This window comes from Salmo salar, chromosome ssa19, assembly GCF_905237065.1.
Source record: "Salmo salar chromosome ssa19, Ssal_v3.1, whole genome shotgun sequence".
Taxonomy (NCBI): domain Eukaryota; kingdom Metazoa; phylum Chordata; class Actinopteri; order Salmoniformes; family Salmonidae; genus Salmo; species Salmo salar.
The window spans coordinates 399,278-425,062 of record NC_059460.1 but is presented as its reverse complement, the minus strand read 5'-3'; the positions used below and the strand labels follow the sequence as shown (position 1 = coordinate 425,062).

Sequence of the window (25,785 nt, the reverse complement as noted above, 5' to 3'; positions counted from 1 at the left end):
GGTGAGGGTAGGTAACAACATCTCCACCAGCTGATCCTCAACACTGGGGCCCCACAAGGGTGTGTTCTCAGCCCTCTTCTGTACTCCCTGTTTACCCACGACTGCGTGGCCATGCACGCCTCCAACTCAATCATCAAGTTTGCAGACGACACTACAGTGGTAGGCTTGATTACCAACAACGACGAGATGGCCTACAGTGAGGAGGTGATGGCCCTCGGAGTGTGGTGTCAGGAAAATAACCTCACACTCAACGTCAACAAAACAAAGGGGATGATCGTGGACTTCAGGAAACAGCAGAGGGAGCACCCCCTTATCCACATTGACGGGACAGTAGTGGAGAAGGTAGAAAGTTTTAAGTTCCTCGGCGTACACATCATGGACAAACTGAAATGGTCCAACCACACAGACAGTGTGGTGAAGAAGGCGCAGCAGCGCCTCTTCGACCTCAGGAGGCTAAAGAAATTCGGCTTGTCATTGAAAACACTCTCAAACTTTTACAGATGCACAATCGAGAGCATCCTGTCAGGCTGTATCACCGCCTGGTACGGCAACTGCTCCGCCCATAACCGTAAGGCTCTCCAGAGGGTAGTGAGGTCTGCACAACGCATCACCGGGGGCAAACTACCTGCCCTCCAGGACACCTACACCACCCGATGTCACAGGAAGGCCAAAAAGATCATCAAGGACAACAACCACCCGAGCCACTGCCTGTTCACCCCGCTATCATCCAGAAGGCGAGGTCAGTACAGGTGCATCAAAGCAGGGACTGAGAGACTGAAAAACAGCTTCTATCTCAAGGCCATCAGACTGTTAAACAGCCATCACTAACATTGAGTGGCTGGTGCCAACATACTGACTCAACTCCAGACACATTAATAATGGAAAAATGTATGTAATAAATGTATCACTAGCCACTTTAAACAATGCCACTTCATATAATGTTTACATACTCTACATTACTCATCTCATATGAATATACTGTACTCTATACCATCTACTGCATCTTGCCATCTTGATGTAATGTATCACTAGCCACTTTAAACAATGCCACTTAATATGACTGACTATTCCTAATATTATTAGTAAATTGGATAGTCATAATTTAACTCAAATCACTGTTGCCAAAAAAGACTGTTCAATGCAGCGCGAGGTGGAGTAGGCTTAGGCTAGGCTGTATCAGATAGGCCTATGTTTCTTTTGCTTTGCACGGGGAAAGTGTGGCTTTTTATAAAAACAGTTCATACAATTCTACGACACTTTATATGACTGGAGAGATTAGCAGAATCTTTTTTCATATGACTTTCAAGAGACACTGACCCAATGATAAAGACAGTGAATATGCACGCTCACCGGGGATGTCAGTGTCAGTGCTCGCCATTTATCTATGTCTCGTTTGTGGTGCTGGAATTCTTAGTAGGTAGCCTATGTTTTTTGTGCACATTCTGCAAACAGGCTGGTCCAAGTCATCTGGTTCTCCATTGTCGTTAGGCTTGAAACTGAAATGTGCCCAAAAAAGCCATCTTTTTCACCTCATTCCTCCAATCTACTGTAATAATAAAAAAGGCCAGAGGTGAAGGGCTATCGGATCTATAGGTACCCCCGGTCCCCACTTTTCACCCCATCCCCTCATCAATTAACTGAATTTGCCTTCAAAGATTATCTCCTATCCACACATATAACGGATTACAGTTTAATAGACAGATTAAGTTAGCAAAACAATACCATATAATAAATAGTTAACACTCCCGCTATGTGTAAAGTATATCTACATTAAAATTAAGTAGATAAAACATTTTATAAAAAATAAAAAATGCTTTTGAAGGTTTTTATTTTCATGATGGTTTTCATCCAAAACCATCAATGTCATGGTTATCCATTTAACATCACAGCCATATAGTCGTTCTCCCTTGCCTAACACCCCCTGCATCTTCTCAGAGATCCTAGCTGCAGGCACCAACAGCTCTGTGGAGGATGAGCCAGCCGAACACCAGGATAGAAGGCCCGGGCCCAGTGGAAACTACAGACACCCATGGAGATCGAGGGCATTGTCACCCAGATCCAGGTACACCACTTTACTGCAGTGCTACTGTAACAGTACTCTTCTTGCATTGTGTACAGTCATCGACACGGACTCCAATTTGTAGCACCAGTCATGGAAATTTATTCTGATGGAAACAGCACAAAATTGCACGTCATGCAATGCACGGCTCACCATCCATCTCTGCACTCATGCACTCTGGTTTGGTGCTTGTTCACTGGGATGATTCTAACTTAAACATCCTCGTAAGCAAGCCACGCAAACCAGCCAATAAGAAGCCATGTTGAGTAGGTGAAGGCAAGACAAAACTAAAACCAAAAACCCATTGGCTTAACAATAAAGTGACAAGGTGAATCACCAATATAACCGTGTTACACTACATTATACTGTATTGACACTTGGCCACAACAGAGACAGTGTATTATATCCTCATCCATCACCTTGTTTAGACAGATCCTATCACAATTCATTTACAATGTGTTTTTTTAATTTGTCACACCTGGCCTAAAACATTTGATTTCACCGATTGTGATCACAAAACTATCACCATTCTCATAGACAGTGCAGTTATATTAGTGACTATGTTGTTTAAGTTTTACGATAATGTGTTGTCTGATTGATTACAATTGTCTTGTGTGCATTTCCAGTGGGTCTCCAACCTGAGCCTGCTGGCGGCCAACAGTGTGATCAAAGTGCTGATCCTCTGTGAGCACGTCATGTCGGCCCACCTCGGCCAGCAGGTGGCAGCTGTGCAGCAGACCCCCTCTCAGCTCAGCCTCACCATGTTCAGCACCAACTCCCATCTCACCCTGTGCTCAGACATTCACATCAAGGGTGTCTGCATAACCAAGATAGCCAACCCCAAAATGTGTCTCGTTACACTAGGTAACCAGCCCATAAATTTGTCCCGTCACCAAGGTAACCAGCCAGGGAGGCTATCGAGGAATCTGTTTCTGCTCAATATATGACACTTGAACTGTGTCCATCTCACACAAGCAGGTATGAGTATGTGAGGTGTGTTGAGACGATAACTATAACAATAAGTATATTGATAAGAAAGTAGAAGTTGTTCTAATTCAAGTGAACAGCAGCGTATACACTACAACGATAACTAAAAAAACTATGGAGAATATAACGATAGCTATCGTTGGGATCACTTTCAGAGCGATTTGCCCCCCAACGATACAACAACCCGTTCTATTGAAGCGTTCTAGGTATGTGAGGAATAGTCGCCCGGAGGGAGAGGAGATGGGGCAAAGCACACAGTGAGCTTTCCTGAATTACTGGGCATGTGAGCATATTGGTGGCCACATTAATTATAGGACGACTTGGGAGACTAATGATCCACAACAGACAGTGCATCTCAGTATTAGAAGATGCCCATATCTTCATATGGTACAGTTTTCTGACAAAAAACACCATATGAGTGGCCTGTTAATGTACCTTTCTGGACCTTTTAAACTGTTGAGAATAGACCCATAACTGATCCAAATGGTTGCATAATCAAGCCGAGGCAGTTATTTTGGAATGAAACATGCTTTCAGAGCTCAGGGCGTTTTTGCAGTTATTCGCTGCAGTTTACAGCCTACACAATAATTGTGTACTCACTTCTTACTTTGGCTGCACATCTCTAGCCTCTCTCTTTCAGCTGTTCCTGTGCCTAGTAGGCTATAGACTACACAAGCCTACACTATTCCTCTTCTAGTCGAGTTCTAGGAAAAGCTATAGGCTACTATAGCTTGTTAGACATTTATTTTTATAATAGGCCTGTTTGAGGAGAAACAGGCATGGTTTTGTTACTTTCTGAATGTAAAATACAGCATAGTAGGCCAAACAACATGTCGGGGAAAGTTAAGAAGAGAGAGTGCAGTGCGTTGGTGTGATCACTTTGACCAGTGATGATAACATTGTTGTACTGATGCATTGCAAATGGTTGCATAGGACAGACAGAGTGTTGAGCACGATGAAAAAGAAGATCCTAACTTATTGACAACCTTTAGAAAAAGGGAAATCACCTGCAAACCACTTGAGCAATGAGGCAAGCAATGACGTTTGTTGTTGAATTTCTACCTTTAAATACAAGTTTCTATACCAGTGCACAACACCAGCATGGCACTGCATAACACTATCATAAACATTGTGTTAAGACAGTGTTATTAAGCCCTGTGTGAATCCTCCTCCTGCTCGTCCCCAGGATATTTCCCGTGTGAGTCCCAGGTCTTAGCTGTGCTGTGAATATCTACACTGTGGAGCCCAATAGGGTCCAGGTCCACACACCACAGGTCAGTCCCCTATCTGAAACCCTCTGCCTATCCATATTCCCTCCCTTCTAACCCTTTTCTGTTCACACTTGATACACACTCACACACACACACACAGTCACGCATGCACGTGGGAATACATACATGCGGACACACATACACATGCATACTGCCTCATATGGCTTCAAAACTCACGTCAAATCTATTTCAGTTGATTTTGTTTTGATGTTGTTTTTTGCTGTTGTCTGTAGCCTATATTATAGATAAGCAATGTGTATCTATCTTGCTCTGTCTCTCAGGGCACAGTGAAGCAGATGCTAGCCTTCTCTGAGGCGGAGGGCAACCCTGTACCGCTCAGTCTGTGTGTGTGTGTGTGTGTGTGTGTGTGTGTGTGTGTATATATATATGTATGTATGTATGTATGTATGTATGTATGTATGTATGTATGTATGTATGTATGTATGTATGTATGTATGTATGTATGTATGTGTATATATATGTATGTGTATATATATGTATGTATATATGTATGTATGTATATATATATACTGCTCAAAAAAATTAAGGGAACACTAAAATAACACATCCTAGATCTGAATGAATGAAATAATCTTATTAAATACTTTTTTCTTTACATAGTTGAATGTGCTGACAACAAAATCACACAAAAATAATCAATGGAAATTCAATTTATCAACCCATGGAGGTCTGGATTTGGAGTCACCTCAAAATTAAAGTGGAAAACCACACTACAGGCTGATCCAACTTTGACGTAATGTCCTTAAAACAAGTCGAAATGAGGCTCAGTAGTGTGTGTGACCTCCACGTGCCTGTATGACCTCCCTACAATGCCTGGGCATGCTCCTGATGAGGTGGCGGATGGTCTCCTGAGGGATCTCCTCCCAGACATGGACTAAAGCATCCGCCAACTCCTGGACAGTCTGTGGTGCAACGTGGTGTTGGTGGATGGAGCGAGACATGATGTCCCAGATGTGCTCAATTGGATTCAGGTCTGGGGAACGGGCAGGCCAGTCCATAGCATCAATGCCTTCCTCTTGCAGGAACTGCTGACACACTCCAGCCACATGAGGTCTAGCATTGTCTTGCATTAGGAGGAACCCAGGGCCAACCGCACCAGCATATGGTCTCACAAGGGGTCTGAGGATCTCATCTCGGTACCTAATGGCAGTCAGGCTACCTCTGGCAAGCACATGGAGGGCTGTGCGGCCCCCCAAAGAAATGCCACCCCACACCATGACTGAGTCACCACCAAACCGGTCATGCTGGAGGATGTTGCAGGCAGCAGAACGTTCTCCACGGCGTCTCCAGACTCTGTCACGTCTGTCACATGTGCTCAGTGTGAACCTGCTTTCATCTGTGAAGAGCACAGGGCGCCAGTGGCGAATTTGCCAATCTTGGTGTTCTCTGGCAAATGCCAAACGTCCTGCACGGTGTTGGGCTGTAAGCACAATCCCCACCTGTGGACGTCGGGCCCTCATACCACCCTCATGGAGTCTGTTTCTGACCGTTTGAGCAGACCACATTTGTGGCCTGCTGGAGGTCATTTTGCAGGGCTCTGGCAGTGCTCCTCCTGCTCCTCCTTGCACAAAGGCGGAGGTAGCGGTCCTGCTGCTGGGTTGTTGCCCTCCTACGTCCTCCTCCACGTCTCCTGATGTACTGGCCTGTCTCCTGGTAGCGCCTCCATGCTCTGGACACTACGCTGACAGACACAGCAAACCTTCTTGCCACAGCTCGCATTGATGTGCCATCCTGGATGAGCTGCACTACCTGAGCCACTTGTGTGGGTTGTAGACTCCGTCTCATGCTACCACTAGAGTGAAAGCACCGCCAGCATTCAAAAGTGACCAAAACATCAGCCAGGAAGCATAGGAATTGAGAAGTGGTCTGTGGTCACCACCTGCAGAACCACTCCTTTATTGGGGGTGTCTTGCTAATTGGCTATAATTTCCACCTGTTGTCTATTCCATTTGCACAACAACATGTGAAATTTATTGTCAATCAGTGTTGTTTCCTAAGTGGACAGTTTGGTTTCACAGAAGTGTGATTGACTTGGAGTTACATTGTGTTGTTTAAGTGTTCCCTTTATTTTTTTGAGCAGTGTATATATAGATAGATAGAGAAGCCAAGGCTCACTGCAGTGCTAAGCACCTGGTGGACCTGATCCCTAATCTAGTATCCCTGAGATCAGTCAAGTGTAATGGCAACCAAGTCAACATCCTGGTCACTCAGGTGAGTGGACACTCAGAGACACAGAACCTTGGCTTTATTCTTGAAGGATATCATAGATAGACCTTGGTCTTGGGATTTGAAATTAAGTGATTTGAATTGCTATAGTTCCAAGTCAATTATAATTCTATTATTATATATAACTATAAGTAGTTAATTGTCTTGTTGCTGATTTATTTCTCCATCTAAGGTGAATGGGAGACCTGACCACAAAATGTGCTTCTATAATGTGGAGATGGACACTTTGACTTCTTCACTGGCAGACCACCTATTGGCATCTCACAGGCCGACGACACAGAAAGGTGTGTGTGTGTGTGTGTGTGTGTGTGTGTATATATATATATTCTTTTGACTGTGTGTGTTCTTTTGACTGTGTATTTTTTCTGACTATGTATGTGTTTGTTCCAGACGGCCACTGACAGAGCTGAGCGAGAGATGTCCTGTGTTTCACTTTTTGGACGAGAGCTAGCCTCGTCTGTTTGTGTGTGAGACGATACTGGTCGACTCTGATTCTCCCCAGAGTAAGGGTTGCTTCATTTTACTAGTTACCACCACACAAAAATGTAACATACATTATAACATACAAAACATTAAGAACACCTTCTCTTAACATGACATAGACTGACCAGCTGAATCCAGGTGAACGATATGATCCCTTATTGATTTCACCTGTTAAATCCACTTCCATCAGTGTAGATGCATTTATTTGTATTTTTTATCGGAGCCGGTGTAGTACGATTCAATCTTAGTCCTGTATTGACGCTTTGCCTGTTTGATGGTTCATCGAAGGGCATAGTGGAATTTCTTAAAGATTCCGGGTTTATTTAAAAAATTTATTTTACCTTTATTTAACTAGGCCAGTCAGTTAAGAAAAAAATCGTATTTACAATGACGGCCTACCAAAAGGAAAAGGCCTCTTGTGGGGACCGGGGCTGGGATAAAAAATAAAATACAATTATATCACAAAACACACATCACGACAAGAGAGACATCACAACACCACATAAAGAGAGACCTAAGACCACAACATAGCAAATCAAATCAAATTGTATTGGTCACATACACATGGTTAGCAGATGTTAATGCGAGTGTAGTGAAATGCTTGTGCTTCTAGTTCCGACTATGCAGTAAAATCTAACAAGTAATCTAAAAAATTCACAACAACTACCTTATACACACAAATACACACAAATGTAAAGGGATGAATAAGAATATGTACATATAAATATATGGATGAGCGATGGCGTGCGGCATAAGCAAGATGCAGTAGATGGTGTAGAATGCAGTATATAGATATGAGATGAGTAATGTAGGATATGTGAACATTAAAGTGGCGTTATTTAAAGAGACTGGTGATACCTTTATTAAGTCTGTTTATTTAAGTGGCCAGAGATTTGAGTCTGTATGTTGGCAGCAGCATGGCAGCAACACATGACAACACATGGTAGTAACATCACTTGACAACAACATGGTAGCAACACAACATGGCAGCAGCACAACATGGTAGCAGCACAAAACATGGTCCAAACATTATTGGGCACAGACAACAGCACAAAGAACAAGAAGGTAGAGACAACAATACATCACACGAAGCAGCCACAACTGTCAGTAAGAGTGTCCATGATTGAGTCTTTGAATGAAGAGATGGAGATAAAACGGTCCTGTTTGAGTGTTTTTTGAAGCTCGTTCCAGTCGCTAGCTGCAGCAAACTGACAAAAGGAGCAACCCAGTGATGTGTGTGCTTTGGGGACCTTTAACCTCCTCAAACAATCGCATTGCATGCTTTTGCTGTTATGCCTATTGTAAATCGGACAATGCAGTTAGATGAATAAGACTTGAAGCTTTTAACTTCCCTGGGCTAGCTGGGACTCTTGCGTCCCACCTAGTCAACAGCCAGTGGAATCACGTGGCGCGAAATACAAATACCTCATAAATGCTATAACTTCAATTTCTCAAACATATGACTATTTTACACCATTTTAAAGACAAGACTCTCGTTAATCTAACCACATTGTCCGATTTCAAAAAGGCTTTATGTCAGGAGAGTACCCTGCCAAAAATAATCACACAGCCATTTTCAAAGCAAGCATATATGTCACAAAAACCAAAACCACAGCTAAATGCAGCACTAACCTTTGATGATCTTCATCAGATGACACTCCTAGGACATTATGTTATACAATACATGCATGTTTTGTTCAATCAAGTTCATATTTATATCAAAAACCAGCTTTTTACATTAGCATGTGATGTTCAGAACTAGCATACCCACCGCAAACTTCCGGTGAATTTACTAAATTACTCACGATTAACGTTCACAAAATACATAACAATTATTTTAAGAATTATAGATACAGAAATCCTTTATGCAATCGCGGTGTCAGATTTTAAAATAGCTTTTCGGCGAAAGCACATTTTGCAATATTCTGAGTACATAGCCCGGCCATCACGGCTAGCTAATTTGACACCCACCAAGTTTGGCCTTCACCAAACTCAGATGTACTATAAGAAAAATTGGATTACCTTTGCTGTTCTTCGTCAGAATGCACTCCCATGACTTCTACTTCAACAACAAATGTTGCTTTGGTTCCAAATAATCCATAGTTATATCCAAATACCGCCGTTTTGTTCATGCGTTCAGGTAACTATCCAAAGGGTGACGCGCGAGCGCTTTTCGTGATGAAAAATTTCAAAATATTCCATTACCGTACTTCGAAGCATGTCAAACGCTGTTTAAAATCAATTTTTATGCAATTTTTCTCGTAAAATAGCAATAATATTCCAACTGGGCGACGTTGAATTCATTCAAAGGCTGAAAGAAAAAATTGAGAATTCTCATGAACGCGCATCTCCAGTGTCATTGTCCCCAGCCTGACCAGTAACAAACAGAGCTGCTGTACTTCGCCCAGAGACTGCAGACATCTCATTCCACTTTCTGGCGCCTTCTGAGAGCCAATGGAAGCCTTAGAAAATGTCACGTTACAGCAGAGATGCTGTATTTTCGATAGAGATGCAACAGAAGGATAACAAATTGTCAGACAGGGCACTTCCTGTATGGAATCTTCTCTGGTTTTGGCCTGCCATATGAGTTCTGTTATACTCACAGACACCATTCAAACAGTTTTAGAAACTTTTTAGAGTGTTTTCTATCCAAATCTACTAATTATATGCATATTCTCGTTTCTGGGCAAGAGTAGTAACCAGTTTAAATCGGGTACGTTTTTTATACGGCCGTGCAAATACTGCCCCCTAGCCCCAACAGTTAACAGAATGTGACTGGCAGAACGGTTGTTGTATGTGGAGGATGAGGGCTGCAGTAAGTATCTCAGATAGGGTGAGGTCTAGAGTGAGGCCTAAGAGGGTTTTATAAATAAGCATCAACCAGTTGGTCTTGCGATGGGTATACAGAGATGACCAGTTTTCAGAGTAGTATAGAGTGCAGTGATGTGTCCTATAAGGAGCTTTGGTGGCAAATCTGATTGGCCGAATGGTAAAGAACATCTAGCTGCTCGAGAGCACCCGTCCCTGCCGATCTATAAATGATGTCTCCGTAGTCTAGCATGGGTAGGATGGTTATCTACGATAGAGGAAACCAAGTCTAGATTTAACCTTAGCCTGAAGATTTGATTTGTGCTGAGTGAAGGACAGTGTACCATCAAGCCATACTCCCAAGTACTTATATGAGGTGACTTAATACACTGCACTCTTTGAGAGAGGTAGTTAGCAAACCAGGCCAAAGACCCCTCAAAGACACCAATACTCCTTAGCCGGCCCACAAGAATGGAATGGCCAAGTCAATAAAAGTAGCAGCACAACATTGCTTAGAATCAAGGGCAATGGTGACATCATTTAGGACCTTCAAGGTTGGAGTGACACATCCATAGCCTGAGCAGAAACCGGGGAAAACAGACTGAGACCTGGATCTCTTTTACGGCTGTGCCCTGTGTAAACATGTTGACATGTACAGTTTTAGGCATACAGACAAGAACATTTCAAACATACAAAACAAAGACACTATTCAACAGAAACAATCACAGACAACATCATATTGATCCTCCATAACATTTTTGAAATGGGCAAGGGACACCAGAGTGTCTAACTTAAGTTCGATCTGCAGTTTGTTCCATAAATAAGGTGCAAAGGAACTAAAGGCAGTCCTACCCAACTCTGTGGAGACCGCAGTAGTCTAATGTAATCCACATCTGTGATCTGGTTTTAAAATTAATATATCTAGTGGAAATTAATTATGGTATATGTTGAGGTAGTTTTAAAAGAAGTGCTTTATAAATAAACAAGAGAGCATGTTGCTCTCGCCTCACAGATAGAGAGGCCCAACCCACATGTTGATAAAGGATACAGTGATGAGTTTTGTAACTATCAACCGTGATAAACCTGAGTGCACAATGGTAAATAGCATCCAGTGGTTTTAATGTGTTTGACCAAAAGTATGTGAATACCTGCTCATCGAACATCTCATTCCAAAATCATGGGCATTAGTATGGAGTTGCCCCCCCCCCCCTTTGCTGCTATAACAGCCTCCACTCTTCTGGGAAGGTTTCCACTAGATGTTGGAACATTGCTGTGGGGACTTGCTTCCATTCAGCCACAAGAGCATTAGTGAGGTTGGGCACTGATGTTGGTCGGTGAGGCCTGGCTCGCAGTCGGCGTTCCAATTCATCCCAAAAGTGTTCGATGGGGTTGAGGTCAGGGCTCTGTGCAGGTCAGTCAAGTTCTTCCACACCGATCTCAACAAACCATTTCTGTATGGACCTCGCTTTGTGCATGGGGGCATTGTCATGCTGAAACAGGAAAGGACCTTCCCCAAACTGTTGCCACAAAGTTGGAAGCACAGAATCGTCTAGAATGTCATTGTATGCTGTAGTGTTAAGATGTACCTTCACTGGAACTAAGGGGCCTAGCCCGAACAATTAAAAACCGCCCATGAATATTATACGTCCAACAAACTTTACAGTTCAAATCACATTTTATTAGTCACATACGCCGAATACAACAGGTATAGATAGACCTTACAGGGAAATGCTTACATACAAGCCCCTAAGGCAGTTTAAAAAATACTTTCATTTCTTATTCGTAAAAAGTAGTTAAGGAGCAGCAGTAAAATAACAATAACAATTGTGTGTGTTTTTTTGTTGTTGCGTTATTTGTAACTTATTTTGTACATAATGTTTCTGCCACTGTCACTTGTGACCGAAAATAGCTTCTGGATATCAGAACAGCGATCACTCACCTCGTACTGGACGAAGATTCTTTACCGAGTCGAACACAAAGGATTTACTTCAGACACCGGACAAGGCCCAAATCCCCATCATTTGGATGAAAAAGAGATGGAGATGTAGGGGACATAGGTTGGGGTGCCTTGGAAGAATCCGACGGTGAGTGGGTAACCCGCCACTACCTTGCGTACTATTAGCCAACATGCAATCATTGGATAATAAACCAGATGAGCTCTGATGAAGACTATCCTACCAACTGACGCTAAAAACTGTTATATCTTATGTTTCACCGAGTCGTGGCTGAACGAAGACATGGATAACATACAGCTGGCTGGGTTTTCCGTGCATCGGCAAGATCGAACAGCTGCTTCCGGTAAGAGAAGGGGTGGCAGTCTGTGTCTATTTGTCAATAACAGCTGGTGCACAAAATCAAATATTAAGGAAGTCTCAAGGTTTTGCTCGTCTGAGGTAGAGTATCTCATGATAAGCTGTAGACTATTTACCAAGAGAGTTTTCATCTATATTTTTTGTAGCTGTCTATTTACCACCACAAACCAATGCTGTTACTAAGACCTAAGACCATAAGCAAACAAGAAAATGCTCATCCAGAGGCGGCGAGCCTAGTGGCCAGGGACTTTAATTCAGGAAACTTAAATCTGTTTTACCTCATTTCTACCAGCATGTTACATGTGCAACCAGAGGAAGAAAAAAAACTCTGGACCACCTTTACTCAACACATAGAGATGCGTAAAAAGCTCTCCCTCACCCTCCATCTGACCATAACTCTATCCTGATTGCTGCTTACAAGCAAAAACTAAAGCAGGAAGTACCAGTGATTCGCTCAATACAGAAGTGGTCAGATAACGTAGATGCTAAGCTACAGGACTGTTTTGCTAGCACAGACTGGAATATGTTCCGGGATTCTTCAGTCACTGGCTTCATCAATAAGTACATTGATGATGTCGTCCTCACAGTGTCCGTACGTACATACCAGAAGACATGGATTAGAGGCAACATCCACACTGAGCTAAAGGGTAGAGCTGCCGCTTTCAAGGAGCAGGACTCTAACCCGGACGCTTATAACAAATCCCGCTATGCCCTCCATCAAACAGGCAAAGCGCCAATACAGGACTAAGATTGAATTCTACTACACCGGCTCCAACGCTTGTCGGATGTGGCAGGGCTTGCAAACTATTACGGATTGCAAAGGGAATTACAGCTGCTCTGTGACACGAGCCTACCAGACAAGCTACATTTCTTCTATGCGCGCTTTGAGGTAAGCAACACTGAAGCAGGCATGAGAGCATCAGCTGTTCCGGACGACTGTGTGATCACGCTCTTTGTAGCCGATGTGAGTAAGACCTTTAAACAAGCCTTTTGGTCCTAGACTTGGCGCTCCGGTACCGCTTGCCATGCGGTAGTAGAGAGAACAGTCTATGATTGGGGTGGCTGGGGTCTTTGACAATGTTTAGGGCCTTCCTCTGACACCGCCTAATGTAGAGGTCCTGGATGGCAGGCAGCTTAGCCCCAGTGATGTACTGGGCCATACGCACTTCCCTCTTTAGTGCCTTGTGGTCGGAGGCCATGCAGTTGCTGTACCAGGCAGTGATGCAACCAGTCAGGATGCTTTCAATGTTGCAGCTGTAGAACCTTTTGAGGATCTGAGGACTCATGCCAAATCTTTTTAGTTTCCTGAGAGGGAATAGGCTTTGTCGTGCCCTCCTCACGACTGTCTTGGTATGTTTGGACCATTCTAGTTTGTTGGTGATGTGGACACCAAGGAACTTGAAGCTCTCAACCAGCTCCACTACAGCCCTGTCGATGAGAATGGGGGCGTGCTCGGTCCTCCTTTTCCTGTAGTCCACAATCATCTACTTTGTCTTGCTTATGTTGAGGGATAGGTTGTTATTCTGGCACCACCTGGCTAGGTCTCTGACCTCCTCTCTATAGGCTGTCTCGCCGTTGTCGGTGATCAGGCCTACCACTGGTGTGTCGTCTGCAAACTTAATGATGGTGTTGGAGTCGTGCCAGGCCACGCAGTTGTTGGTGAACAGGGAGTACAGGCGGGGACTGAGCTCGTACCCCTGAGGTGCTCCAGTGTTGAGGATCAGCGTGGCGGATGTGTTGCTACCTACCCTCACCACCTGGGGGCGGCCCGTCAGGAAGTCCAGGATCCAGTTGCAGAGGAAGGTGTTTAGTCCCAGGATTCTTAGCTTAGTGATGAGCTTTGAGGGTGCTATGGTGTTGAACGCTGAGCTGTAGTCAATGAATAGCATTCTCACATAAGTGTTCCTTTTGTCCAGGTGGGAGAGGGCAGTGTGGAGTGCAATAGAGATTGCATCATCTTTGGATCTGTTTGGGCGGTATGCAAATTAGAGTGGGTCTAGGGTTTCTGCGATAATGGTGTTAATGTGAGCCATAACCAGCCTTTCAAAGCACTTCATGGCTACGGACGTGAGTGTTACTGGTCTGTAGTCATTTAGGCATGTTGCCTTTGTGTTCTTGGGCACAGAGACTATGGTTCTTTATAACTGACTTGCCTAGTTAAATAAAGGTTACATAATGGCTTGTAAATCAGCATTTGACGGTAAGGTCTACACTTGTTGTATTCGGCGCATTTGATTTGATTTCACAAAATTTCGATCTGCAATCTTTTGGACATAAAAGCAATGTTGAGGGAACGTAACCTATTCGAACCAGGACCTAAAAAGAACTGATATTGGTACAAGATGGAGGGAGGGTTGGAGCATAACTAACAAAATTATGGAAATGTACACTTAATTCAGTAAAAATGTATGCACAGAATTTATTACATGAGACAACGTTCACAAATTCTACAGCACAATGGCAGAGACATTGTGTAAAACAATGACTCTTTTATCCATGCCTTCTGGGAGTGCTATAAAGTCAAAGTTATGATCACAGTAAGAAAGTTGGTTATCAGAAGTTTTACACTTTAATAAGATCAGTGCAGAGGCGTGCGTGCATCAGTTATATTTCAGATGGCGTCAACATAATTTATTTTTCATGTATTTTGCAGTAGAATGTCCTTTTAAAAAGTTACCACAAGTGACTTTCTCACAGTCTATATAAAAAATTACAAAATATCCCGTGGAGTGTTGCCAACTCCTCCCTTTGCCACCGCTGCTGAAAGAAATCCTAGGTAAAACACTGAATACATATGTGTGGATATGTTCAGTATGTATCTGATATGTTCTGAGTCCACTTTGCTATGAACTAAAGTATCTAACCTATAGCATGTATTTGCTGTCTCGTTCAGGTGGATGTGCTGGTGGTGACTTTCTTCTGCACACAGGAACATGGGCTTCTTCAGGATTCCTACCCCAAACCAGCCTTACTGGCCCTGAACGTTTCCTACTACTATTTCACCTGTAAGGTAGGGACAATGACGAATGTATAGTGCTTTACCTGCAGGGTAGTGAATGGTATCCCTTTACTTATGAGGTGAGGCCATTCATGACTGTATGCCTACTCTTTTGTTTACTCTTTTTCTAATTTACAAGGGACAAACTGATTGAATTATTTAGACAGTTATCAGGATTTTCAGTAGAACTAAATCATCTGTAAGGTAGGGTTGCTCTCTCTCTCTTCCACATCCTATCCCTCAGAGATTATCTTCATAAAAGTCTGTCAGTCTTTTCTTTTTATTCTACCTCATCTTTGCTTGATCTCTTCCTCCCTCCCTCTCTTTCTTGAGTATATGTAAATTTGTCATATTTAATGTGCATGTCTGTCTGTGTGTGTGCTTGGCTTCCATTCACACCAGCCGTTGTTTCGGAGGGGTGATATCTTTCTACCGAAAGTGAGTCTCTACTGCCCCTCCAGTTAGTCAGTGCTGCGAAGCTCCTCTGCTCTTCCATGGTTCTCCTATGGAAGAACCATGGACCTCTTTTCCTAGGCTAGTGGCATTGTAAAGCCTCCATTGGGTTACAATGATTAACAGAACAATGTAATCTAGATTCTAATTTAGACCATCCAATGTTAATTGTGTTTTTACATAGTACGAATACACCACTGTATTTAGATAGGTCAGATGTGTAAGGTCCATGTTTTGTAGCTTGTACCATAGAATTACATATCGAATTGTATAGGGTATCTGTGGCTTACACACCCTACTCCACTGGTTGGATAGGGTCAATGTGTTCTTACAGTTTGTGTCTATTTCCACTGCTTTTGTTGCTATGGTTTTCTTGTCTGTAGCCTGAGGTTTCATATCCGAGGAAATTTCCTTCATTGAGCCTAATCTTTCTATGATAAAGTACTGAGTGTCACTACAGTAGCGTGTGTGTGTGTGTGTGTGTGTGTGTGTGTGTGTGTGTGTGTGTGTGTGTGTGTGTGTGTGTGTGTGTGTGTGTGTGTGTGTGTTTGTGCGTGTCCCTTCCTAATCAAGCAGCCAAATGCTTTCATCCTACCTGTGTGTTATCGAGTCGGCTGCCAGTATTGAATGGTATCACGCTATAATGGAAAATGCTTAATGATCCACTATCTACGGAAAACATTGTCTACTGAGAGAATATCAGTTACAAAAAACTGAAAATGTATCTTAACCCACCCCAACCAATTATGTTGAATTTGGACAATGAAACTACCTCTATTTTGCTCTAAAGGGTTCATCAGTAAAATGCAAACCACATGGTTAAGTTATACATTAGTATTGTTTGTGTGGGGAATCTTCATAATTAGGCATGAGATAACTAGAGCACATGGAAGCGTAATACAATATCTCTGAAGTCACATTGTATTGAAATAGGTAATACTTGGACATCTCATCCACACCCAGCCTGGTGAGAGGGATCCAGAGGCAGCAGAGGCCCCAGCTCTAGCTTCAGTCCCTATATAAACATACACATACTACCGTTCAAAAGTTTGGGTTCGATTACAGGCTCAAAATGGACAGAAACAAAGAACTTTCTTCTGAAACATGTCAGTCTATTCTTGTTCTAAAAAATGAAGGCTATTCCATGTGAGAAATTGCCAAGAAACTGAAGATCTGGTACAACGCTGTGTACTACTCCCTTCACAGAATAGAGCAAACTGGCTCTAACCAGAATAGAAAGAGTGGGAGGCCCCGGTGCACAACTGAGCAAGAGGACAAGTACATTAGAGTGTCTAGTTTGAGAAACAGACACCTCACAAGTCCTCAACTGGCAGCTTTATTAAATAGTACCCGCAAAACACAAGTCTCAACGTCAACACTGAAGAAGTGACTTTAATCAGCACAATCAGCACAACAGTTTTCAGCTGTGCTAACATAATTGCAAAAGGGGTTTCTAATGATCAATTAGCCTTTTTAAAATTATAAACTTGGATTAGCTAACACAACGTGCCATTGGAACACAGGAGGGATGGTTGCTGATAATGGGCCTCTGTACTCCTATGTAGATAGTCCATACAAATAATCAGCCGTTTCCAGCTACAATAGTCATTTACAACATTAACAATGTCTACAATGTATTTCTGATCAATTTGATGTTATTTTAATGGACAATTGTTTTTGCTTTACTTTCAAGAACAAGGACATTTCTAAGTGTCCCCAAACTTTTGCACGGTAGTGTATATACATGATGGTGTGTATAGACAACATTGACACTATATGAATAGAAAAGGTGTGTACAGCAGTAGTTACAGTTGAAGTCGGAAGTTTACATACACTTAGGTTGGAGTCATTAAAACTCGTTTTTCAACCACTCCACAAACTTCTTGTTAACAAACTATAGTTTTGGCAAGTCGGTGAGGACATCTACTTTGCATGACACAAGTAATTGTTCCAACAATTGTTTACTGTGAGCGGACCAAGTCATTTGGTGTTACTCTAAAGCGGAAAGGTGGAATAAACGAATCAGGAGTAGGTTTTCTTAATTGAACAAAGTTCTCTATTGAGGGATTTCTTTCAAATCAAACACTCCAACACAATCAATGATGATCTCCCAAGAAAAACATAAATCTTCTTCTTTACACGAAAAAGGAACACAAGATGAGTATCTTTAAACTATAACATAAATCACGGATTTGTCACCGTCTTAATGGTTCGTTCGTGGATAGCTCCCCTCTCGTGGTGGCCATCCCACAGAGGTAGTTTGTCTTCTTCTCCTTTTTGCCTTCCGAAAGGTAATTCTTCTCCTTTGGAAGAGCAAACACTCTTTTCTTTTTCCCCCCCCTCACTGCGGGTTCCCTCCCCTCTCTTGTAGGGTAAAGAGAATAGGTCATTAGTACCGTCAGCTGTGCTTAATTGCCTCTGATCACCTTGACTCACATGCCTGGCTGGGCTACTATCCGTGAGCCCAGCCTGCCCTCTGGTGGTCCTTCCACATACCTCCCCCCTCAGGACCGGACCGGAGGGCCGGGTGCCAGACGCGCCGTCTTGGTCGCGTCGGGATAGCGCGTCCGCATTCCCGTTCCTCGATTCTGCCCTGTGGATGACATGGAAAGAGAACGGTTGTAAAGCAAGAAACCATCTGGCCATTCTGTTGTTATTGTTTCTCTTACCGGCCATCCACGTGAGGGGAGCATGGTCAGTAACGAGGGAAAACCTACGTCCAAGTAGGTAGTACCGGAGATAATCGAGGGCCCACTTAATGGCTAGGGCCTCTTTCTCTACGGTAGAATATCTCTGTTCCCGATCACTGAGCTTCCTACTTATGAAGAGAATAGGCCTCTCTGTGAACTAGGACGGCGCCGAGCCCCGTATCTGAGTCGTCTACCTGCACAATGGACTCTTGGGAGAAGTCAGGACCCTGCAGGACGGGATCAGAGCACAGGCTATCTTTTAGCAACTGGAAGGCGTCTTCTGTTGCATATTCAGGGATGAAACGGCAATAATATCCCGTTATCCCTAAGTAGCCCGAACATCCCGCTTTGTCTGGGTTCAAGGCCAGTCCCGAATTGCCCTGGTCTTCTCTGCCTGTGGACGTATTTTCCCGTTCCCCACGGTGTATCCCAGGTATTCCGCTTCGGACAGACCCAGGCAGCATTTTTTTGGATTGGCCGTCAACACTGTAGCTTCCAGGCTCATGAGCACCGCCCGTAGTCACAGGAGGTGACTATCCCAGTCCTCGCTGTGGATGACCACATCGTCTAAGTACGCCGCTGCATACTCTTGATGGGGCCGTAGAAAGGCATCCATGAGGCGTTAGAAAGTTTCCGCAGCACCATGCAGTCCGAAGGGCATCCTCACATACTGAAAAAGCCCCTCCGGTGTGGCGAAGGCAGTCTTTGGGCAATCCTGCGGAGCCACCGGCACTTGCCAATATCCCTTCGTCAAATCCAGGGTGGTGATGAACTTAGCCTTTCCTAAGCGCTCCAAGAGTTCATCCACGCGGGGCATGGGATACGCGTCGAATGTAGAGATGGCGTTCACCCTCCTAAAGTCGTTGCAGAGTCTCATACTACCATCGGGTTTGGGGACCAGGAGTATGGGACTGGACCACTCACTCGTAGATGGCTCGATCACCCTCATCCTCAGCATCTCCCTTACCTCGTTCTTAGCGAATCCAGGAATCCTGTAAGGCCGGATATGCACCTTCTTGCCAAGTTCAGTGTGGATATGGTGAAACAGGACATCTGTTTGTCCTGGGAAGGGAGAGAATACCCTGCCGAATTGCATAATCAGCTTGTCTAGCTGTCTCCACTGCTCCGGCAAGAGAGTTTGGCCACGGCGCACCTGTGGTAGGGCCTCCTCTTTTCCTTCCATGGTACTTCTTCAACAGGTTTATATGATAGAGTTGGACCTTCTTCCTCCTGTCAGGTTGCTTGATGAGGTAATTGACCGGTGTCAAGAGAATTATTCAATCCCAATGATAATAACTAACAATCAATAAACTTAGACTAATCCCTGAGACACTGGGTTAATAATAATTAGTCAAGACTCAGCTTCTGGAAAAGGTTCATACAGTTTATTCAGAGAATGTTCTGAAGTCCATAATACAAAGACATCCATTTTGTAGTTCACTCCTTACTTACGCACATATATCCACACAAACAGTAGATATCCTACGCACATACATACACACGAACAGTAGGCGGGTTGTATCCCTCCCCAGAGTTCTCACCACTGTTTATCACTACCCAGCGCTGTCCGTTCCATTCCCCCGAGATTAGAGAAACCTTGAAGTACTCCCTGTCCTATCATAAGTTTCTCAGAGTTCTAGCCAGGTCGAGTCAAACACAGTTTTAATTGTTCTCTGTATTTTGTTCGGCACACACATACACACACATTTATCTCCCTCCCAGTCCAACCTAGTTGGACTTATGTTTAATACTTTAATTATTCCTTATACATGCTACATAAACTATAATCCCTAATGGTTACGTTTCAGGGTAGAATTATTTAATCATTATCTTTAAACATATAAATTATTTTATCAACCGGTGAGACCCTTTTCATTACCTCGTAGGGCCCCCTCCACTGTCACAGCACCATCACTTTCTCTCCCACGGTGAACTCATAGGGTGTCGCTGACTTATCGTAGGCCCGGCCGTGGGTCCGTTGAGCCTTCTCCATACGCTCCTTCACTATGGGCCACACTGCCGACAGGCGGTCCCTCATCAGGGTAACATGTTCTATTGTGGACCGGAATGGGCATGGTTGGGCCTCCCAGGTCTCCTTGGCTGGGCCTCCCAGGTCTCCTTGGCTAAGTCGAGGATCCCTCGACAGGGCCTGCCGTAGAGCAATTCACATGGGGAGAACCCAGTGGATGCCTGGGGTACATCTCGCAGGGCAAACATTAAGTGTGGGAGAAGCACGTCCCAGTTTTTCCCGTCTCTGGACACCACTCTTCTCAACATGCTTTTAATCGTTTTGTTCAGGCGTTCGCACAAACTGTCTGTCTGAGGGTGGAATATGCTTGTGCGTATCTATTGAACCCGGTATAACCGACACAAGTCCTTCATCAACCGGGACATGAACGGGGTTCCCTGATCGGTTAGGATCGTCTTGGGAAGGCCCATCCGAGCGAACATCAACAATTCCTTGGCGATTCCCTTTGACGAAATGTTATGAAGGAGTATGGCCTCTGGGAACTTGGTAGCGTAATCTACGACAACTAGGATGTACTCGTGTCCTCTGGCGGATTTCGGGAGGGGTCCCACGACGTCCATAGCTATGCGTTCAAAGGGGGTCTCTATAATGGGGAGAGGAATCAAAGGATTACGCAGGTGTGGCCGTGGGGCTGTACGCTGACATTGATCACACGTCCTCAAATACCTGGCCACATCTCGGGTGACACGGGGCCAATAGAACCTCTGCATGATTCTGTCGATAGTTTTGTGCCGTGCCAGGTGTCCTCCTAGGACGTGGGAATGTGCCAGCTCTAGGACAGTATCCCTGTATGGTCTAGGCACCATTAGCAATTCCTGTTTTTCCCCCCTTCGTTGCACGACCCAATATAAGAGACCTCGCCTGATTGCATAGTAGGGAAGAGAGGGCTCACCTGATCCGTCAACGTTTCTCCTGTCGATCACCTTCACCTTCCTCATGGCATCCCGTAGGTTTGGGTCTGTATGCTGAGAGGTGCCGAACTGTCCCTTTAATTCTTGGGGCAGGTCGACCTCGGTAGAGGGTTGTGGAGGTTGTTCCCCATCCCCACCAGGGGTGCCCGAGGAGAATCCCTTCCATGTTCCCTCCTCGGATGGGGCTTCAAATATATCGCTTAGCCCCTGGTTGCTCCTTCCTTCCTGCGTCGTGTATAACCCTTCGTTCATCTGTACAAACAATAGTACGCAAGTATAAACACCATGGGACCACACAGCTGTCATACCGCTCAGGAAGGAGATGCATTCTGTCTCCTAGAGATAAACGTACTTTGGTGCGAAAAGTGGAAATCAGTTCCAGAACAATAGCAAAGGACCTTGTGAAGATGCTGAGGGAAACGGGTACAAAAGTATCTACATCCACAGTAAGACGAGTCCAATATCGACATAACCTGAAAGACCGCTCAGCATGGAAGAAGCCACTGCTCCAAAACCGCCATAAAAAAGCCAGACTATGGTTTGCAACTGCACATGGGGACAAAGATCGTAGTTTTTAGGGAAATGTTCTCTGGTCTGATGAAAAAAATATAGAACTGTTTGGCCATAATGACCATCGTTATGTTTGGAGGAAAAAGGGGGAGGCTTGCAAGCGAAGAACACCATCCCAGAAGCACGGGGGTGGCAGCATCATGTTGTGGGGGTGCTTTGCTGCAGGAGGGACTGGTGCACTTCACAAAATAGATGGCATCATGACGAAGGAACATTATGTGGATATATTGAAGCAACATCTCAAGACATCAGTCAGGAAGTTAACCTCTCTAGGCTAGGCGGGACGAATTCGTCCCACCTACGTAACAGCCACTGCCAGCCTGTGGCGCGATTTTCAAAACCTTAAAAATCCTATTACTTCAATTTCTCAAACATATGACTATTTTACAGCCATTTAAAGATAAGACTCTCGTTAATCTAACCACACTGTCCGATTTCAAAAAGGCTTTACAACGAAAGCAAAACATTAGATTATGTCAGCAGAGTACCAAGCCAGAAATAATCAGACACCCATTTTTCAAGCCAGCATATAATGTCACCAAAACCCAGAAGACAGCTAAATGCAGCACTCACCTTTGATGATCTTCATCAGATGACACACCTAGGACATTATGTTATACAATACATGCATGTTTTGTTCAATCAAGTTCATATTTATATCAAAAAACAGCTTTTTACATTAGCATGTGGCGTTCAGAACTAGCATACCCCCCGCAAACTTCCGGCGAATTTACTAACAATTTACGAAATTACTCACGATAAACGTTCACAAAAAGCATAACAATTATTTTAAGAATTATAGATACATTACTCCTCTATGCACTCGATATGTCCGATTTTAAAATAGCTTTTCGGTGAAAGCACATTTTGCAATATTCTAAGTACATAGCCCGGCATCACAGGGCTAGCTATTTAGACACCCAGCAGGTTTAGCACTCACCAATATCAGATTTACTATAATGCACTCCCAGGACTTCTACTTCAATAACAAATGTAGGTTTGGTCCAAAATAATCCATAGTTATGTTCCAACAGCGACGTTTTGTTCGTGCGTCCCAGACACTATCCCAATGGTAAATAACGGTCGTGCGCACAGCGCATTTCGTGACAAAAGATTTCTAAATATTTCATTACCGTAAGTATATGCATATTCTAGTTACTGGGTAGGAGTGGTAACCAGATTAAATCGGGTACGTTTTTTATCCGGCGGTGTAAATACTGCCCCCTAGCCCTAACAGGTTAACCTTCCTGGCACAGGCGTTCCGCTAGCGACCCACCTCGACAACATCCGGTGAAATGCAGAGCGCCAAATTCAAAATACAGAAATAGTCATGAATAACATTCATAAAAAATACAAGTGTTATACATCGGCTTAAAGATTAACTGCTTGTTAATCCAGCCGCTTTGTCAGAATTCAAAAAGGCTTTACGGCGAAAGCATACAATGTGATTATCTGAGGACAGCGACCCGCTTACAAAAGCATGCAAACATTTTACAACCAAGTAAAGGAAAAGTCAGAAATAGCGATAAAATTAATCACTTACCTTTGAAGATCTTCATATGGTTGCAGTCACGAGTCCCAGCTACACAGTAAATGTTTGTTTTGTTTGATAAAGTCCCTCTTTATATCCCAAAAACTCAGTTTTGTTGGCGCATTTTGTTCAGTAATCCACTGGCTCAAAGGCGGTCAAAACATGCAGACGAATACATCCGAATAGTACTAGTAAAGTTCGTTGAAACATGTCAAACGATGTTTATAATTAATCCTCAGGTTGTCAATTGTCTAAATAATCGATAATATTTCAACCGGACAATAGCGTCTTCAATAGAAAGGAAAAACAACGAAGGGCGCGCACTCGGTCACACGCGCAAACCAGCTCTGCATTCTTCCTCAGTCCACAGACAGAAAGGTCTCATCCTTCTTCATTTTTCAGAAAACAAGCCTGAAACAATGTCTAAAGACTGTTGACATCTAGTGGAAGCCATAGGAACTGCAATCTGGGTCGTAACCCATTAGATACTCTATAGGCATTCAATTGAAAATACCCACATTAAAGAATCCCACTTCCTGGGTGGATTTTCCTCAGGTTTCGCCTGCCATATCAGTTCTGTTATACTCACAGACATTATTTAAAGTTTTGGAAACTTTAGAGTGTTTTCTATCCAAATCTACCAATTATATTCGTATCCTAGCTTCTGGGCCTGAGTAACAGGCAGTTTACTTTGGGCACGCTTCTCATCCAGACATCAAAATACTGCCCCCAAGCCATAAGAAGTTAAACATTTCGACTAATTGATTGGTCGAATTGGTCGTGTGTGTGTATGCTTGTGTCTGTGCCTATGTTTGTGTTGCTTCACTGTCCCCACTGTTCCGTAAGGTGGTTTTTTTAATCTGTTTTTTTTAGGTCTAAGTTTACTCATTGAAGCTCATTGAAGCTCATAAAAAAAGATTATAAGATCACAAAACTATAATAACTTTTACAGGAACACAAGGCAGACTGAATTGAACTTACTGGAGTATCTGACAGTTGAACTTACTGGAGTATCTGACAGTGGTCGTATTCACATGCTCAGACGTTACATGCATCAACCATTGGTTTCGTGCCACATAATCAACTGTGCCATCAGGCATCAGATTGCTATAACATGATGTGATTAGCTAAAATATCAAGATTTGACATGCGCCAGCAACGCTTGGGCAGAGGAACGCAGCCATAGGCTTTGAAAAAGCACCCTTGAGTGCCGCTTGCTGCTGGTAAGCTTTCTTGACGTATTACATTTAAAAAACATTACAAATACATGGCTAACCTTTGTTTAACCAAATAAACGGCTGCTATTAGCGAAAAGGTGTGTGGTGTTACCTTTCTATCAAATAGGCTATGTTAGAGTTTACTCTTTTAATTATAATGTGGGGAGGTAAAAAATAAAATAAACTGTCGACCATATCTATTCATTTTCAAATGTTGATTACTTCCTCTCGCCATTCACCTCATGATAAGACAAGGCATGTGAAAAAATTTATGTTTTATTAACGTACACTGCCATCGTCCATCTATTTACAGGGGTAATGCTTCATCTTTTCCATTACCGAGTCAGTAAAAACACTTAAAGAAGTCTCCAGAAGTAGACTGATTATGGCAATGGTCACCAGTACAGTGATTGTTGTAGTGAAGTCACAAATTTTGTACTGTATCTCTTAGGCAAAGCTATAACTTTCTTTATGAGAAAAAATGTACACTAGTCTAACACTATTTAATAGGTCACACAATATGTCTTGGTATTTTGACAATGCTTATCTGTGATTGTGAGTTAACTATATTTATAGGCTAACGTATAGGCTATTTCATATAATTCTTTGTAGATGCGTGACTCCTTCAAAGCACTTTACCCTTCACTATAAGCTTAATTTAGGGTCAACTGTCTCAGTATTGCCTGATACAATATAGAGCCTTTTCTCTAGATTAGCTATAGGAAACACTTGGGTGTAGATCAAGAGGACCACTGTGTAACATAGGCTAATTACTTTTACAACTGTAATGTATTGTGTTCGTCGTTCATCAGTATGCAGCCCTAATGAATTTGAGTTTTTAGACTCTTGCCACAGTTTTTTAAAGATAATCCAGTAATTTTAAGTATTTTTGAACCATTAACCTCCCTCATAGAATTGAATAAAAAGTATATGTTTGAAGAAACCACGAAAAATTGCAGGTGGCCTATATACTTTTAGTTACACAAAATATTTATTTATTGAAAACAATCAATGGCAAAGGAATATTGGGGCACTTCCTCGTCTCTTCTATGTGCTTCTCTGCTTCACCTACTCAGTCATCCTTCTCTTTGGTCGCCTCTTCCAAGACCATCTCCTTCTGCTCCTTCATCTCCTCCAAGCACCTTGGAGGAGATGACTTGTTCTCAACTTGCCTACCTGGTTAAATAAAGGTGAAATAAATAAAATAAATTAAACCTGC

General features: G+C 43.2%; 1 protein-coding gene and 1 long non-coding RNA gene across 3 annotated transcripts in view; both read left to right on the top strand.

The window, feature by feature from the left end:
• Window positions 1-696: 696 nt before the first annotated feature.
• LOC106578248 (intraflagellar transport protein 140 homolog) lies at window positions 697-4,685 on the top strand. 2 transcript variants are annotated; one of them, XR_001322395.2, is made up of 5 exons: window positions 697-739; window positions 1,936-2,062; window positions 2,686-3,037; window positions 4,233-4,320; window positions 4,599-4,685. XR_001322395.2 is itself a non-coding variant. In XM_014156901.2 (4 exons), exons 2-3 carry the CDS (start codon window positions 2,030-2,032, stop codon window positions 3,004-3,006), a joined length of 354 nt encoding a protein of 117 aa, XP_014012376.1. In that variant the 5' UTR covers window positions 697-739; window positions 1,936-2,029; the 3' UTR covers window positions 3,007-3,037; window positions 4,233-4,577. The 2 variants fall into 2 exon arrangements, 1 of the variants encoding a protein (XP_014012376.1); XM_014156901.2 differs by lacking the exon at window positions 4,599-4,685 and having other exon boundaries at window positions 4,233-4,577.
• Window positions 4,686-6,313: 1,628 nt separating this feature from the next.
• LOC123723761 (uncharacterized) overlaps window positions 6,314-25,785 on the top strand; it is a 34,976-nt gene continuing 15,504 nt past the window's right edge. The window contains exons 1-4 of the long non-coding RNA XR_001322394.2: window positions 6,314-6,549; window positions 6,737-6,848; window positions 6,955-7,067; window positions 15,061-15,177. This is a non-coding gene — a long non-coding RNA (uncharacterized lncRNA). The remainder of the gene's footprint in view (window positions 6,550-6,736; window positions 6,849-6,954; window positions 7,068-15,060; window positions 15,178-25,785) is intronic.

Excerpts from the sequence above, each read along its gene's own strand:
- LOC106578248 (XM_014156901.2), top strand. The coding sequence starts at position 2,030 with ATGGAGATCGAGGGCATTGTCACCCAGATCCAG. Across the intron at positions 2,063-2,685 it reads GCATTGTCACCCAGATCCAG|TGGGTCTCCAACCTGAGCCT; the intron begins GTACACCACTTT and ends GTGCATTTCCAG.